The sequence below is a fragment of the Vicugna pacos genome, chromosome 6 (assembly GCF_048564905.1).
Source record: "Vicugna pacos chromosome 6, VicPac4, whole genome shotgun sequence".
Classification (NCBI taxonomy): Eukaryota; Metazoa; Chordata; class Mammalia; order Artiodactyla; family Camelidae; genus Vicugna; species Vicugna pacos.
In genome coordinates this window covers 32,754,213-32,772,217 of record NC_132992.1, presented here as the reverse complement: position 1 = coordinate 32,772,217, position 18,005 = coordinate 32,754,213, and the positions used below count along the sequence as shown (strand labels likewise).

Here is an 18,005-nt window from a genome sequence, read left to right as displayed (position 1 = left end):
TTTCTGAAGCACAGGATCCATTTCCCTGTTTAATCAGTGTCAGGAAGCAGCGTGCAGTAGAGAAGTTTACTAATTCTGTGGATGGGAAGAACACGTGGCTCCCCAGTGCTCTTTTACATTTAGGTGAAGAGTCTGTAGTGGAATCCACTTTTAAAATGAACATCAACTTGTCCCACAGTTTCTAGGTCTGGGGCAAGGACCCAGCATCCAACTTATTCTAAGGCTGAGTCCTCTGAAGAGACAGAGTTCCTGCCAGCCTGAGCAGGGGACGGAATTCAGCCAAGCGTGTCACGCCAGGGATGCTTTGACTTTGGTTTGTTGCTGCTGCTGTTAGGGGTGCTGGCAGGGTCATTCTTTCCATGCTGTAGCAGAGGGTTGTGGGTAAAAGTCTGTCGTAAGGGGCCTGGGAGAAGAAGAGAGAACAGGTTTTGATGAACAAAGGAAAGGAAGAAACAAATGACAGAATTTAGCCTGCGAGGACTACTTACCCCTGGCTGCCAGCTCCAAGTGATTCTGCATGCGTCGTTCCCGCTCCTGCAGCTGATGTGTCATTTCGGCATTCTTCCAGCCTGTGTGAAGAGGAGTAAGACCGTTGGTCCTGGTCCCATTCTAGACCACCTTCCCCTGGCCCTGTTCACAGAGAACAGGCCCTTACCTCTTTTGAAGCTCTTTATGAAGCCTTCCCGTGGAGGTAATTTGTCAGGGTCATGCACAACACGCTGGGGGATTTTAAGTACAGTGCGTACGGCTGGAATACGGAGGCAAGCCACCTGGCCCAGGGAAAACATGTTGGAGGAGAGCCAATACATGAACACTGCCTGGACGAGAGGGAAGAGAAGATACTCAGAAGCTGCATCCCTGGTCAGCTTGCATGGAAGGTTTGGAGCCAGCCCCTAAGACATTACCTACCGAGGGGAAATGGATAGTTATGGGCAAGACTGCCAGGGGCATCAATCTGAGAAAATTTCTCATCCACTGAAGGTCAGAACTTTGCACTCCGGTTTCCGCACCTAACTGGGGGAAAAAAAGGAAAGGCAGAGGAGGAGTAGCAAATGTATGTCAATTTGGGTTGAACCTGGCTCAAATTTCCTACCCATCTATTTCTCCAGGGAGTCAAGAAGCACTACTCTGTACACCTAACTTCCCCTCACTCCCCACGCTGCAGGCCTGGCACTTGGCAAACCTGGGCTTACCTCAAGGACACCCCACATTGTAGCAGTGACCACCAGAGGTAGTATGTAGGTGGGGTCGGATAGTGTGAGATCCTGGAACCACCAGAGGCCACCTGTCTGCAGGCTGGGCACAGGAAGGTTGGCCATTTCTCTCAAGGCGATGAAGAAGGAGATGAAGATTGGGGCCTATGAGGCAGGATGAACAGTGTCAGGACCCTTTAGCAGAGGGAACATGTTTATTACTCCATTATTAAAACCCATGTAGCATAATATCACCACCTGCTTTTTGGGGGTCCAGGGCATGGGAGACACAGGGGAGGTAATCTGATTGGTTTAGGATGTAGTTAAAGATGGGAAATGTTTTTTTGCTCACCTGAGTCAGAGGCAGGATGAGAGGTCTAAAGAGTTTAATATCATGCTTCTTCTGGTAAAACGTCATCTCCGAGGAGGCCCTGTAAACTGTGAAGGGGGGAGAAGTTAATGGCTGGGCTAAGAGTTGTGTTGGTGGAGGTGACCAATCTCATCACCTGGCCCATTATATTTCTACCTGACCCTGGCCAGTCACTGGAAGCTTTAGGCCTAAGAAGCAAATAAATCTTTAGAACTTGCCCAACTCTAGCAACTCTTGGGCATTTAAGTTGTTCCCTTCCCTCAGCTGAATATCAGGAAAGGTGCAAATGTGGTCCTCTCCCACGCTCATTCTCCAACTGACTCACACTCCGTGTGGTTTCCGGTCAACTTGGCCTCTCTGATGCGGGTGGAAAACTTCTGAATCTCTGGCATGTGGTTGTGGATCTTGGCTGCCTCTCGCTGGCCCTTCACGATGAGAGGAAACACCAGGCAGCGGGCAAGGACCGTACCTGGGAAACACAAACTAGGGCTGGAGTGAAACTCAAGCCGTTCTGCACCTTGAAGGTCGAGGGTTTTCAGATCCTCCCTGAAAGGCTCTCTATCCCAGTCTCTTCCTGTGACTTAAGTCCAAGGGCCCCCAAACAAAGGGCAAGGGTATGACTTAGTTCCTTTGAGGCTCAGTCCTCTGCTTTGATATCAAAATAGTCTAGCACTAACTTCTCTAAGCAAATGATCAGGAATCTTGTTTCACTGAACAAAAAGAAGCCATTTTTCTAGATTAATGGTTTCCAAACTTTTCTATAATCAATAGAATCTTTTCTGTCCCAACTCTAAGTGTAACCCCAATATGACATAACAAATAAAATCAAGCTGCCCTAGGTGAAGAGGCAGGCTGACTACAGGACTGTTTAAGATCTGGCCTTTGCTCTGCTCAGAGGCACTTGTATAGAACTCTAGCGCTCCCTGGAATGAAGTCTGAAAGCCAATGCCCTAGAAATCCCTGGAGCAGGAGGTAATCTTGTGGAACTACTGCTTCAGCTCCTTCCGACTGCTTTTCTTACACTGCACATTTCCTGATCACTTCAACAAATACTAACTTAGTTTATGGTACCTGTAGAGAAGCAAGTGGGTCTGGGCTGAGATGAGACCAGGGGGTGATACAGGTTTAGGCTTTATCAACATTATGGTGGATGGTGTGGATTGGAAAGAGAAGGGAGCTAAGGATGGAACCTAGAACACCAGCACTAGGGGGGCAGGTAGAGCACTGCGCAATGGAGATGAGAAGGTTTGGTCAGAAAGATAGAAGACAATCTAGGGGAGGGTGTAGCTCAGTGGTAGAGCATATGCTTAGCATGCATGAGGTCCTGAGTTCAATCCGCAGTACCTCCACTAAAAACCAACCAACCAACCAAACCAACCCAATTACCACCCCCCCAAAAAGCTTAAAAACAGAAACAACAAAAAACCTAAAAAAAAATCTAAAAACCTAGAAAGATTGTCACAAAAGCCAACGGACAGAGTTCACGGTCTAGTGTCTAACACTGAAAAGGCAAGTATGAAAAGAAAAGTGGACTGAGCAGTGATGTCACTGGCGGTTAGAGCGAGGTGGTGTTAGCATGAGTCAGAATGCTGAGGCTCAGAGAAGAGAACGAAAGAAGCCCACTAGGTACAGAATACTCTTCTAAACAGCAGCTATAAAGGAAGGAGGAGGGTAGCAGTTAAAGGTGAACGCAGAGTGAAGGGAAGGAATTTCCCCCCGAGAAACACAAAGTATGCCTGAGCATATTTATGTGGTCAGAGCAGCGCAGTAAAGCGGAAGAAGCTGAAGATACAGGGAGACAGGATGACCGTGGGAGCAAGGTGTGAGAAGAAACAGAATTCAAAGCACAGTTTTAGCTTACAAGGGGAGCACTGTGGGGGTCTTCCAATTTTGAGGTTTAACTGCCTGGCCTACCTTCTGCATTCCTAACCAGGGCAGCTTCAACACTATTAATGAGGTCCCCTGACTCGAACCCTATCTCACATTCAAATATCTATACTTCTTGAATCCCAAATGATCTAGTGGTTTTTATAATGTCCTTTAGGAAATATAAGCAGAGTGCATCTAAGTACCATGAGCCTCTATTCCTCATTTGAATCATCTGTTTTTCTGAGCCCTAAACTTCTACACCTATTTCCTCAACCCACTCACAGGATTGCTATCTTTAAAGTTCTATCTATAAGTCCGCATTTCCTCTACCCTCGTACAGGAGGTAACCCCTTACATGCAGCAATGGCCCCCCACCAAGGCAGGCCTAGGTTAACATGCATAAATTCCAGTAAGTTCTGGATCAGTCCCACTGGGGTGAATGACCCCAGCCCCAGTTCAGAGAAGCTCTGTTCTGCAGCAGCGTGGACTATATCTGCAGTGTCTCCAGAAGCCACCTCAGTTGCTGCTGTGGGTGGCGGTGGTGCAGGAATGACTGGAGGGGCCTGAACCTGCTGGAGGGAGAAAAAAAGCCATGTGTCATAGTCAGTAGAGGGGACACACAAATCAAGGGTCTCCTTATGACAACCAATAGTGGGGCGATACTCTCAAACTCCCTGCTTTCTCGTTCTCCCAGGGGAGCCTACACTGTCCACAGAATCCAAAACTTAAAAAAGGACACTTTATTTTCCCCTCTAGGCAGGAAGATAAGTTTCTCAGTAAGATTTCATGGTGCTGCTTCATGTTGGGAAGTTATTTCTTGTATCAGTGTTTACTAAACTTCACTGACTTGAGTGTCACTGGCACAAGATTTTGCATATATTGAAACTATTATGCTTTTTCTTTAGACAACTCAGTTTTCAAGACCAAAATATCTACCTGGTCTCATCCTCAGAAATATTAATGTCCATGAAATCATGGATATTCAAGTTATAATCACAGATACACAATTATAAATTGTGTCCACTGGGGGAAAAAAGAAAAGCACAACCTAACAGTTGAGAATTGTGTTTTATTTTGGGCATTATCGAGGACTTAAGCCCAGAACATAGCCTCTTACCTCTGAGGGACTGTTTTGAAGAGGTAAGGGAGAAGCCAGGATATATGAGTTTTTGAAGGAAAAAAAAGAAAAAAGAACCCCTCCTCAAACCCAAAAACCAGGTAATCAAACACCAAAAGATGACAGCTAATTAAAGAAAAATCAGACATCTCAAGTTAATGAATTTATGCTTTTCTATGTATGGAAAGATGCAAGAGTCTGGGCTTACTGAAATCATCCCTTTGCTATGCACCTTAACTATCCAGGGCCAGTGTTCTGTCTTTCTCCATCCTGAATCCCCTCAGGGTGCATCTTAGTGGGTGGCTGCAGTGGCTCATGGCTTGATGGCCCCGACATGCTTTGTTTACTGATATGGCAGGTGACCTTCTTTGGCCTCAGTGTTCCCTTCTCGGTCATAAATTCGAGCAGTGTTTGGGAGGCACTTCATGATCAATTTTGTCCCACGATGCTAGGAAGGCTCATTCCTAGATCAGGCGAAGACTCTGGTGATATTCCACTCAATGTGCTAATTTTGGATCAGGCCCTGTTGATAATCCAAAATTTTCTGGATTGTCTGTCTTATGTGGACAAAGAATGTCACCTGCCCTATCAGTAAACAAAGGATGTTGCAGACATCAACCCAGCAGCCACCCTACACTGGGCACCCTGGGGGGATTTGGGATGGAGAAAAACAGGATACTGGCCCTAGATAGTTAAGGCACGTATCAAAGGAATGATTTCAGGAAGCCCAGACTCTTACATCTTTATGTACACAGAAAAATACTAAACTCATTAAATTGAGATGTCTGTTTTTTCTTTAATTAGCAGTAATCTGATATTCCAACTACTTGTTTTTTTGTTTCTTTTTTTTAAATAAAACTCCCATACATCCTGGCTCCTCCCTTACCTCTTTGGAGTAGTCCCTCAGAGCTCTCTGAGAGGCTGTCTTCTGGGCTTAAGTCCTCAGCAAGTCTGCCAAACAAAACATAGTTCTCAACTTTAGTCTGTGTATTTTTTTTCCCTTCCAGTCAACACTTTTGGCTACCACAAAGGGGCCCAGAGAAGATCTCTCTCCTTTGCCTCAATTCTATGAGGATCCAGAGCCTCCTGCCCATCTGCCTCAGAGTCCAGATGAATCTGGGCAAGTTTCTACTGATTCTTGGATCTCCTGATTATTGCTTGATGATCCTGAATTTTATTTGGCTGTGTCTAACAGGTACCTGGCTCCCCAGCTGAAAGATACTGGGGAGTAACTCCACAGCTGAAAGCTACTGGAGGAACTCAGTTGAAAGACACTGGTTATTGCTCAGTCGAGACACTGAGCAGTCTGGATTGGGTGACTGACAGGCTCCCCTAACATCTTTGCCTCCAAATGACACTCCAGCCAAGTTTATGTACGTACAAAACTTCCACTTACAAGTACTTACTTAATTGGGAATTAAAGGAAACCTTGCCCTGAAAACGGTCAATATGGGGCTCTTTTATTGCACGTGCAGTTAAGTTACAAAAAGCAGGCTTCATAAAATACCTTTTCAGAATTCCGACCTTAAAGAAACACAAGTTCTTCTAGGGGTATCTTGCATTTTTCTCCTTTGAGATATAAACGTTCCACCTGATCTTCTTAAGCGTGTGCCTGCATCTACGTGTGTGTGTTTTGAGAACTTGTTCTCTGCCATCCAGAAGGCACACACATTTTGTACATTTGGCAGCCAATCAAACAGACTGTGATTCTGAGCAGTCTTTTTTTTTTTTTTGACTGTGCCAACTCTCAGGGGCATTTTGCCATCTTAATCTTCATTGCGTCAGCCTGTACAGCGAAGGACTTTACTTTCTTAGACTATTTTTGGGAGTAAACTTTCTGGATCTTGTTTAGGCAACATTCTTCACACTGTCTTGTGGGGATGCTTCTTGCATCTTATTGGTTTGAATCACTATTAAGATATATCTCATTAACAGCCAAATGACTGATCCTTTAAATTGGAAAAACTCTAAACTGGTAAATTTTTAGAGAGTCTCATTATAAACAGCTGATTTATTGGTAGCTATGGAAAAAGAAAACCAAATTAGAAGGTAGAAAAAGATAGATATAATGGTTAACCTAAGAACTTCTTTAGTTTAAAACAAAAAACTTGTTTGGGAGGACTTATTCTTGGTCTCCGCTTCTCCTCAATGGATCTTACAGATGCTAGTAAAAACATCAGAACGATTAACGTTAATTAGGTTGATTAACAGGGAAATAAGAAAAAACTAAAGGGAATGTCTAAGACTTTTTCCCAACAAGGTGGGTATTTTAAAGGAACTCATCCCCAAAAGACAAGGAAAACTCTAGACGGTTTTAAGAAATGAGGTAAGTTTTAAAAAAAAGTCAATGGGATTAAAACAAAAGGTTTTGGTACAATATAACCTAAGGTTTGGACGGGTTAAAGGGATCACATTAAGGAGCTCCAAACAAGTCTGCTATTTTTACCCCAGTTTAAAAAAAAAATGTGCGTGTGTGTGTGTGTTTAAAGGCTGTTAGAAAATTACACTGAGATACCTGACCAACAATTGCTTGGGGTAACAGCTATGCCAAGTGATCAAGTTAAAGACTGACAAAAGGGCCCGAGTCCCCTGGCTCAATCCCTCATTAGGGACCCCATAGCCTTTTATACAAAAATACCATTTTATACAGTTAGGATAAAAAGAAAGGTCTCTGGACTCCCTATTAGATAAAGGTTTGTTGATGGGGGTCCTAATAGAAACTAAAGTTAAAGGTATAAAAACTAAAAGAATTGAGATGAAAGTTTTTAAAAATGGGTATTTTAGATGGGCTTTATATAAGATGGTTACATCTCTTTTGCCTAATTATACTGTAGGATAGACACGTTTCACTGGGGAATGCTCCCCCCGCCTAATATAAGACAGGGCATATGAATCTGCCTCTCAGGAAATATTAATTAAACATACTAAAGGAAACTGATGGGGTTACATGGGCCTGCACAATATAAAGTAAAAAACAGGAGCAATATTCAGGGGCTAATAAAATAACAATGGAGATTTTGCTTTGGATTTAACCTGTAAACTCAGAGAGGGCCTTTGTTGAATGCACTGTATAAGCTTTTAAAGGCATGATAAATTAAACCCCAAAATTCTATAACATAGAACTCTTGGAATTTCAGTTTAGTTAGAAATCTCATTGATATAAAAAGCAAATAAAAAGAAAATACAATTGGGTAAGTCAATCTTTCAATATCATTTTGGCAACAGATGTTCTTTGGGGATTTAAAAACAACTGTCTTTGTCTTGCAAATCTCTACAAATCAGAAATGTACAGACAGACCACAATGACCTGAGCCTGAGCCTGAGCCTAATTAATTAGCTCAATTAAGTAAAACCTTAAACCAAGGGGGAAAAAAGAGAGAAAAGGCCTTTTTAAACTCAAACTGCTAAAAAGGCTTCCTCATCCAAAATCTAAGTCATAGCCTCCTTAAGGGTTTATCAAGGAGAAAACACATCTTAAAAGTCTTTCCCACAAATAGTAAAGCCTTAACCACATGAACAAATAAATTTAACTTATTCTGTTATTTATAAACTAGTAAGTTGATATTTTAATATGTGATTCATAACTAAGTGTTTAAAATGAAACTACGAGATTTCTAGTTTTGTCTGTTTGTGTGTAAACATCATACATATGAGATGTCACTACCTCCAGATAATGCTAGCAGAATTAAATTTTTAAAAGAGCTCTATTTAATTGACTTAAATGTAAGCACTTACAAATTAAGTATTTCTGAATATAAAGGAAACTGGCCAGAATGAATTTCAGGGTCTTGTGATCTAGAAAATTCAATATTAAATTAATATCTGATATTAAAGCTAGCTTAAGCATGTTGGTCTGATCAATACTGACATGTTTTTTATTGTACTTAGGTTAACTGAAGGTCAATAAGTTCATGCTATTTCTGTTGCAGAGTTTGACAGCAAGAAAGAAATTCACTTGGTATGATGATATTTTCATAAGTTATAAAATAAAGGTAAATGAGGTAGTTTTCAGGTGAACTCCTTATAAATAATTATGTTCTGGATATGTCTATCTGAAATAGTTTCTCTAGATTTTTGTTAACTTGAGTTTTGCTAAATTAAATGATGGGAAACCACTGAATATCCAGGCCATTTCAAGTAAGATAAAATACTGAAATATCAATTGCTAAACAAGTCTAAATTTAATTACTTTTGTCTTCTTACAAGAGGAAACCTAAAGATATTTAGGGTTTATTAGACACATGTCTTGTACCACATTAAGGAAAGAAGTTATACCATGAGAAGATGTATGTTTCTGAAGGTTATGGAATATTCCTAAATTTGCCAACCAGTATATACTGGTATGACAAACTGTTCACAATTACTTGCTTCTTGGTTTTCACTACAGATTAAGGTTTTAATTTTTTAATTTTTGATTTTTATATGTATATATATTGTTTCAGCATGTATCAAAGTTTTATTTAGATGTTTAATGAAGGACAGTAGGATGACAAAGAATGCTGACAAAATACTGATGTTAGATGCAAAATTAGTTAATGCCCTACAGGGCAAGAAAAACACAACTTTTGGGGCTATCTTTTCTATCAGACAGAAATAATTTGCATCTCTTCTGGACAAACCAACCAACCGACCAAACTATACCTTATCAAACTTTCTAAAGTTAGCGTCTAACTTTACAGAGCTGTAAAATGTCTTGACCCTAATTAACAGTAAATAGTAAATTAAAGAAAGGTGCATATTTCTAGAGTCAGATGATTTTTAGGCAGGCTTCTTAGGCCATGCTCCTGTATGATGCTGATAAGACATCTAGTTGTCCTTTTAGTTTATTTCTGAGTTCTGGATAATTTTTCTTATCAGTCCGTCTCTATGACTGCAAACTTCAAAAGTTACTTATGATTGCAAAAATGGCTGATTTCATTATATATTGGGGTTATTTGACCTGACTCATTTGCAAAGAAGCCTCACTGTTGTATGGTCAGCAAATTTAGAGTGTGTAGTGCCAAAGAACCACTACAGCCAGAGGATTAACTATTTCTTTGTCAGGGGAGAGGTAACTGGGTTTATTTATTTATAATGGAGGGACTGGGGACTGAACCCAGGACCTTGTGCATGCTAAGCAGGCTATCCTACCACAGAGCTATACCCTCCCCACCCAGAGGATTAAACTCTGTTTGGAGATTTCACAAGGAACTAGAATTGAATGTTCATTCCCCACTATCATACCAAAGGTATTTTAAACTTGACTGAGATATAATTCACATATTATACAGTTCATTCAAAGTATGTAATCCATCAATCCATTGGCTTTTAGTATGTTCAGAGTTGTGCAAGATTAAGGATCTTAAAGGTTAAAGTTGTAATATGTGTAATTAATTAGGTAACAATTTTGTTATAAAAAGTAGGCTAGTGCAGGATTAGTTTTCTTCTCCCTGTTAAGAGAACAGTTTTTTAAAATTCTATTTTTGATAACAGATTGTATGAGTTTCTTTGCCTTTAAGTAATCTGTATTTGTTCTTGAAATCTTTTGTTACTTTGGTTAAGTAAATAAGTACTGTTTCACAGTGATCCATGATCCTATTTGACCAAATGTTCTGAAACCTTTTTGATATTTTTGACAAACTTCTCAAGTAACAAATTAAGTTATTTTACCCTCCAGCTAACTCTGGAATGTTTCAAAAAAAAAAAACCCGAGGCATCTCAGAGAGAAATGATAAACTAATTAGGCTTATTTGGTATATTAAATTACTTGAGAAACATTATCAAATGACTGGAGATAAACCTTTTGGGTTATACTGTATAAGTAAATATCATTAATATAGATATTCCAAAATTTCTATGGAATTCCTAAAAATCTGAAACATCCTGGTATAATGTATCAGTCATAATTCTAGTATTATCTTAAAATGTTGTATGTCACAGATATACCCGTTTCTTGTCAATTACATTGTAATCAGATCTTTAAAGATGCTGTTTTAAGTCTTTTGTTGTTTATAGATAACCAATGTTTTACTCTAGTGCTTTTATAAAGTGAAGATCTTCAAGAAGATTCATAAAAAGAACTTTTTGACAAATAAAAGTTTCTGATAACTTTCAGATCATATCATTGACCTGGGTAAGAAGGTATAAAACTATTGAAAAACCTGATGACTTCATCCAGATCAACAGTAATTTATTACATGGGACTGAGTGAACTGACAAATATGATTTATAATTTTCTGAAATACACTGGCTTTTTTTTTGTTACAATATTTTAAAATGCTTCTATTTTATTTATGTATTTTTAAAAACATTTAAAAAACTGAGTTATAGTCAGTTTACAATGTTGTGTCAATTTCCAGTGTAGAGCACAATTTTTCAGTTATATTAAATATACTGGCTTTTAATCTTTCTTATCCAGTAAAATCTCTTCTCTTACACTATGACCTACAGCAAGCTGATATAGTATACCTTTGTAAATAAAGATGAAATATTTATCTTTTTCTCTACCTGATCCTTCCAGAATTTGTCTTCTCCAGCTGGCTCCCCTGTGGACTTGATGATTTATTGTGACCAGATTACAACTAGTTATACTAATCATTCTTTTAATTTGTTCTCTTTGTTTCCGAATCCTTTATGACTCTCTTTGCTGTATTATGATCTTATTAACGTTACTACCTATAGTACTTATCCTGTCTATTTTATAAGATTGTCTTTTGCATTACCCATTGTGTAATGAGACATTGAATGAAATTAATGATGGCTAAAAATCTTGAGATAGTTGATCATATATTATGACCCTATACAGATTAATTGTAATAGTGCAATTCTAGATATCGGAAGCAGCAGCAAGGGAAAATATTGCCTGGATCATAACAGACTAGTAAGACAGGTGATTCAGAAAATTTAGATTATCAACAGGGCCCGATCCCAAAATCAGCACTGAATGGCCTATCAGCAGAATCTTCCCCTGATCTAGGAATGAGACTTCCTAGCACTGTGGAACAAAATTGGTCATGAAGTGCCTCCCAAACATTGATTCAATTTATCAAGAAGAGGTCCTGTGGATGAGGAATGTTGCCTGCCATATCAGCAAACAAAAGACGCTGGGACCATCAGTCACCCAGAACGAGTACTCCAAGAGGATTCAGGATGGAGAAAAACAGGATACTGGCCCTAGGTAGTTAACATGTATATCAAGGGAATGATTTCAATGAGCGCAGACTCTTGCATCTTTCCATATACAGAAAAGCACTAAACTTTTACAAAAGACAACTTTTGAGATGTCTGGTTTTTCTTTAATTAGCAGTAATCTTTCGATGTTCCGACTACCTGTTGTTGTTATTTTTTTTTTTTTCTTCAAAACTCCTATATATCCTGGCTCCTCCCTTACCTCGTAGGAACAGTTCCTCAGAGCTGAGAGGCTGTATCTGGGCTTAAGTCCTCAGTAATGCCCTAAATAAAATACAATTCTCAACTGTTAGGTTGTGCTTTTTTTCCCCCCAGTTGACAACTCTATCTCATTTGCCTTCATTTTATAACTTATGAAAATATCACCAAGTTAATTTTTTTCTTGCTGACAACCCTGCAACAGAAATAACATAAGCTTATTGACCTTCAGTTAACCTAAGTACAATAAGACATGTCTGTATTGATCAGATCAACATGCTTAAGCTAGGTTTAATGCCAGATATTAATTTAGTATGGAATATTTTCTAGATCACAAGAATCTGAAATTTATTTTGGCCAGTTTCCATTATATTCAGAAATATTTAATTTGTAAGTGCTTACATTTAAGTCAATTACATAGAACTGTTTTAAAAACTTAATTCTGCTAGCATTATCTGGAGGTACTGACATCTCATGTGTATAATGTGTACACAGACATATAAACAGACATTATCACCATCAGTAGCTTGATACCATTCTTGACACCATATAAACAACACCTTGTATATAAGGAAAACCTCTCTTGCTGTCTCTCAATCATTTCCCCACGGATTTGAAACGCTATCCCAAGCAGAGATGCTATCATTTTGGGGAGGTACATGGAGTGTGGACAAGAACTCTGCTCCACATTCCCCTCCTCCTAGTCAAAAGAAAGTAAGAACAGATCAAGAAAGACGCACCACTCCTAATGTTGCAGAGACAAAAGTCCTCTTACCTGGGCTTCTGCAAAGGAGATGGCAGAGGTACTGAGGCCGCGTGGGCCTGGGGCCATGAGGAGGACATAGTGCTCGTGCCGGCAGCACTGGCCGGCTGGGAACCGGAGCCCAGCTGTCAGTGGTTTCTGGGGCCACTGGTAGCGCCCTGCAACGCTGTGGAACTGAGTGAGTAAAAGGAGAATGGAATCCTTTTATCGGGAGAAGTCACTTATTATTTATTCTCATTTCCCCCCTCAGCCCCCCCCACCGCCCTCCCCAAAAGTCAGGCAGCCCCCTACCACAGGTAAGGACATTGCTACTCCCCACTCTCAGACACCCCAGCCTGAAGGTATGCAACCAGTGAGTCCTGTATCTCAGCTACTGCAGACCCACCCGGGCGCCCAGAGATTGAGGTTCAGGTTTTCGTGGAAGGGATGACGCTTGTTTCCAGGGAACAGAGCACGACACGGGCTGCCGAGCCCACGGCGTCGGGGACGTAACCCTCCGGCGTCCTCATGTGACCCGAGGTTATGAGACGCAGGTCCCGGTGAGGTCAGCGTCTGCTCATGCCCACAGCACGAGCCGTCCCTGGCTTGGGTCACAGGGACAGGGTGGCAACCCGGCGCTCAGCCCCGGGGCATCCTTACCTGACGCTGGGGTCGTAGCAGGCGCAGAAGCTCCCGGCGTCCGCACATCAACCGCAGCGCCATTTTTCCGGAAAGAGGACTTCCGTTCGCGCCTGCGCACTCAGAACCGCAGCCTCGCGGGAATAGGCCCTTTTGGAAATGGGCGTGAAGCCAGAGCTGTCGCCGCTCTCGGAGGTAAAGAAGACTGGAGCTTGGCGGCCATATTTGAAGTGGGTAAGAAGCCGCAAAGGCCCGCGTTCACAAGCTCGCGCACAGAGTTTTCGGGAGATTGAAGGTAAGAACCACATAACCGGTTTCCGTTACTGGCTGCATGACTCGCAAGTATTTCTCCGTCCGCTAAGTCTGCGATTCTCCTACGATTTGTTGAGTGAAAAATACCCTCTGGACAGTCTTGGCAGTGCTTGGTGTGGGGTTTTTTCCTGCGCAGTGATGTTCGATTTTTATTGCTAGGTAATATTGTAATCGCAAATCTAGAGGAATTTGAGGGTAGTTTGGAGTTTGACAGACATTGAGGGAACGAACTTCTAGGGAAGGAACCACCTGCAGCAAGCTTGGAACCTCTCTCTAGATTCTGTTGTGTAAGATGATTGAAGGTTTTTATTGCCTAGACTCTTAAGTCTAGGTTGCTAGGGTTCTTGAAACTGAAAGCATTTCTAGAGTATGAGGTGAAATTCCCCTCCTCCAAAGAAAAAAAAGTACTCCTCAGAAAGGTGGGAGTTGACTATATTTGAACCCCTACAAAGTCTCTCAAACTGAAAAGTGCTTTTTGAATAATAAAGTATAGATTGGGAAAAGTACAGTAACCTGAAATGATTTCAATCACTGATATTTTGGATGGTTATAAATGTACCTGACAGAAACTGTAAAAATAGAAAGCAAAGAAATATAATTCAGAATTAATAATAATTAGGGGGTATGACATATCAGTCACGTATGTTGGACACTGTTGTAAATAAGCTTTTTAAAGGTTACTTTGAAAAATAAATACAGTTAGAGGTGATGATAGCTACAGAACTCTTGGTAACAAAAACAAAACGGACAGAAAAAAACTCAAATGGTGGACTTCGGTGGCCCCAAATGGATCTTACCTTCCAGTTTTGCGCCGCTGATAGTTCCCTCCTCTTGAATGTGGACTAGCCTGTGACTTAACATTTATCCTTAGAATGCATTTTAGGCCCATGCCTTAAGAAGATTTAATAGCTCCTACTTTTGCTTTCAAGGGGAAGCTGCCTATTGAAGTTTGACTTCTCAGACTTCCATGCTGTGAAAAACCCAGCCTAACCACAAGGAGGAGCACTGAGGACTTGGCTAACAGCTCCAGTTAAGCTCCCAGCCAACAGTTACCACCAACACTACAGCTCTATGAAGAAGGCCATTTTTGGAAGTGGGTTCTTCAGCCTACTGGAGCTAATTTAAGAGTGACTCCATGTGGAGGGAGATAGGCTGCTTGCTCTGCCTAGCTCTGCCCAAGTTGCAAAATGACAAGCAAATACAGTGATTGTGGTTGTAAGCCACTAAGTTTTGGAGTACTTTGCTGTGTGGCAGTAGATCACTGAAATGTATTCTAACGTTAATGTGACTAGGTATTTGTATTTGGGAAGAGAGCATTTCCTTACTACTAAAGCTAACAGGTCTGCTATGGAGGTTCCTTAAAAAACTGAAAAGAGGGGGAGGGTGTAGCTCAGTAGTAGAGCAAGTGCTCAGCATGCACGAGCTCCTGGGTTCAATCCCCAGTACCACCATTAAAATAAATAAATAAACCTAATTATCTGCCCCCTAAAACAAAACAAAGAAAAAAAAACTGAAAAGAAACTTACCATGTGATCCAGCAATCCCATTGCTGGGCATGTATCTGGAGAAAAATAAAATTCAAAAAGACACATGCATCCCAGTGTTCATAGCAGCACTATTTACAATAGCCAAGACATGGAAGCAACCCAAATGTCCATCAACAGGTGACTGGATAAAGAAGATGTGGTACATATATTCAATGGAACACTACTCAGCCATAAAAAAGAACAAAATAATGCCATTTGCAGCAATATGGATGGACCTGAAGATTGTCATTCTAAGTGAAGTGGGCCAGAAAGAGAAAGAAAAATGCCATATGACATTTATATGAGGAATCTAAAAAATAATAACAATAATAATAAGGACAAAAATGAACTACTTATTATAACTAAGATAATTGATTTCTTGAATATTCATAAGCACATTTGACTTCTTTATGACTGGATTACCACATTCTGTTGATTCTTATTTTGTAGTTGGCTTTATTCCTTTGATAACTATGTAAGTTTAAAAAGCTAAAGCTCTAATCTGCTCTTAGAAACTGATCAGTACCTACATGTAAACTAAAAAAAGTGAAATATACTGTATATATGTATTTACATGCAACATAATGTGTATGTGCATTTGAACTGTAATAATTCTACCCAATGGAAAAATGTTCATGATTTAGTAAAAAAAGTTTATAATTATGTAAAAGAACTAGGATATAAAACTATAAGTACATTGTGATGTTAATTTTATGAAAATAAAAAATAAATTATGTATCTTAGGGAAAAACCCTGGAAGAAAACATACCAAACATTTTATTATGATAATCTCAAGGTGGTGAAATTATGGGTGATGTTTCATTTCCATTTTTATATTCTTCTATAATTTTAACATTTCTTACATTGATTTTATATTTCATTTATATTCCTAGATACTATTTGTGTTAGTTTGTTAAGGCTGCCATAACATTATTACCACAGGCTAGGTGACTTAAACAACAGAAATTAATTTTCTCATAATTTTGGAGGCTAGAAGTCCAAGCTCAAAGTGTCAGCAGGTTTGCTTCCCTCTGGGGCCTTTCTCCTTGGCTTGCAGACAGCCATCTTCCTTCTGTGTCTACATGGTTGCCCCTTTGTCTGAACATGTTTCTGGGATCACCCCGTTGTGTCCAAATTTCCTCTCTTATAAGGACACTGGTCACATTGGATTAGGGCTCATCCTAAAGGTCTCATTTTAACTTCATGGAAGATCTTATCTCTAAATACAGTTATACTCTAAGGTATTGGGAGTAAGAATTTCAACATATGAATTTTGGGGAGATACAATTCAGTTTATAGCACTGTTTTAAAAAGTGATTGGTATATTATTGAAAATATCAGAAACAAAAAATGGGGCAAGTGTGAGCAAAATGATACATGGTGGGTAACGGTAGGAGGAGAGCTGAAGTAACAAGAGTGATGCCTGTATTAGTGATTGTTTGCTATGTGCTGAGCATCGTGCTAAGCTATATTCATCATCTCACTAAATCATTGATTTAAACATTGAGTACATTTGGCATCAGGTTTGGGGAAACATTGAATCCTGAGAAGCTGTGGACTTTTGGTTTTATTATGTAGACAAGAAAAATAATTTGAAGGCAGGAAAATGACACAAGAGAGGGGATTTTAGGAAGTTTAATAACAGAATGAAGCAAACTCTATTCCATCCCAGGGGTCAGCAAACGTTATCTGCAAAGGGCTGGAAAGAAAATATTTTAGGCTTTGTGGACCACATGGTCTCTGTGACAACTGTTGAACTCTCATTGCTGTGTGAAAGCAGCCACAAATGGTATGTGAACAAAGGGGTTTGGTGGTGGTCCAATAAAACTTTACGCACAAAATAGGTGATGGCTGGATACAGCCCATTGGCCACAATTTGCTGACCCTTAGAATAGACATAGACAGTAGCAGAAGGAAATTGGTGGTCCAAGACCAGTTAAGAGGAGAAAATTATAATAATTCATATGGACAGTGAGGTGGGTCTGAATTAAGCTGGGCCAATGTGATGGGAAGGGACAGATATTAGAGACGTTTTAAGAGAAAATGGAGATCAGTGGGTGTGGGACTTGAAGTTGAAAAAACTGAAAATACTGGGGATTCTGAGCAGGAAAGTCAGGAAAATGTGCCCCTGACATAACTGGATAAATTAGTGTGCTGGTCACTTTCTTGGTTGCTTCCAAATCCTTCTCTGCTCTTACCTTCTCTTGTCTTGCATCACATGGAACTACATTTCCTTGTCTTCTGGCTTCTGGATAAATCTGGCAATGAGTCACTAGATGAAGAGTGTAGAAAGAGAGAAGAGAGAATCCAGGGTGCTTTCTCCTCCGTTCTCTGCTTTCTGCATTATTCCTAGCAGGTGCAGCTCCTTCTCCTTGGCCAGACAGCCTGTCTCTCGATGATCCTAGCTCCCTTCATGAAGAGCTTGTCATGATTCTGGTGCTCTCTGGATGCCCTTAGATTCTGGGCTCTAGTAACACCAGCAACTCCCATTGTCCCTCCAGCCTAGGGTGTGATAAAAGTTGCCTGCTGTTGCCAATTTCTAGATTGCTTCACTGTTCCATGTTGACTTCTATTTCCCCATGTACCAATTCCTTGAGGTAAAATTTCTCTGGCATACTCTGAGTGGTTTCTCTTTCCTGGCTGGACCCTAACTAATTGCCTCAGCTCCAAACCTGACCTCTTTGTGATGTTGGAGCCAGAAATCTACAAACTGCATTACTGCGTCACCTGCTAGCTCCCCTTTCAACTCTGCCAATAAAAGGTGCTAGAGGGAGATGAAGCCTGGAGGAGGGGAAGGGAACTTGCTTCTTGTTTGTTCCCTGTGGGCTTCCTATCTCATTGCATTTCCCGGGAGCAGCATCCCAGATGCACT

The 18,005-nt window shown here is 40.5% G+C and overlaps 1 protein-coding gene and 1 long non-coding RNA gene across 3 annotated transcripts; one reads left to right on the top strand and one right to left on the bottom strand.

The window, feature by feature from the left end:
• Nucleotides 1-52: 52 nt before the first annotated feature.
• OXA1L (OXA1L mitochondrial inner membrane insertase) lies at nt 53-13,416 on the bottom strand. Of its 2 annotated transcripts, none has more exons than XM_031678826.2 (10): nt 13,317-13,416; nt 12,690-12,851; nt 3,788-4,004; nt 1,889-2,032; nt 1,546-1,631; nt 1,194-1,358; nt 910-1,014; nt 656-818; nt 489-569; nt 53-403 (listed from the first exon to the last, which is right to left on the bottom strand). In XM_031678826.2, exons 1-10 carry the CDS (start codon nt 13,377-13,379, stop codon nt 276-278), a joined length of 1,314 nt encoding a protein of 437 aa, XP_031534686.1. In that variant the 5' UTR covers nt 13,380-13,416; the 3' UTR covers nt 53-275. The 2 variants fall into 2 exon arrangements, with proteins under 2 accessions (XP_031534686.1, XP_006217278.2); XM_006217216.4 differs by having other exon boundaries at nt 3,788-4,001; nt 13,317-13,407.
• Nucleotides 13,400-14,830, top strand: LOC107034855 (uncharacterized). Its single transcript, XR_001460379.3, has 2 exons — nt 13,400-13,590; nt 14,537-14,830. It is a non-coding gene; the product is annotated as an uncharacterized lncRNA (long non-coding RNA).
• Nucleotides 14,831-18,005: the final 3,175 nt, after the last annotated feature.

Coding starts and splice junctions, on each gene's coding strand:
- OXA1L (XM_031678826.2), bottom strand. CDS start 13,379: ATGGCGCTGCGGTTGATGTGCGGACGCCGGGAGCTTCTGCGCCTGCTA. Junction 2,033..3,787: donor GTGGGGGGCCATTGCTGCAT/GTAAGGGGTTAC, acceptor TGTGTTTCCCAG/GTACGGTCCTTGCCCGCTGC. Junction 570..655: donor CATAAAGAGCTTCAAAAGAG/GTAAGGGCCTGT, acceptor CTCTTCACACAG/GCTGGAAGAATGCCGAAATG.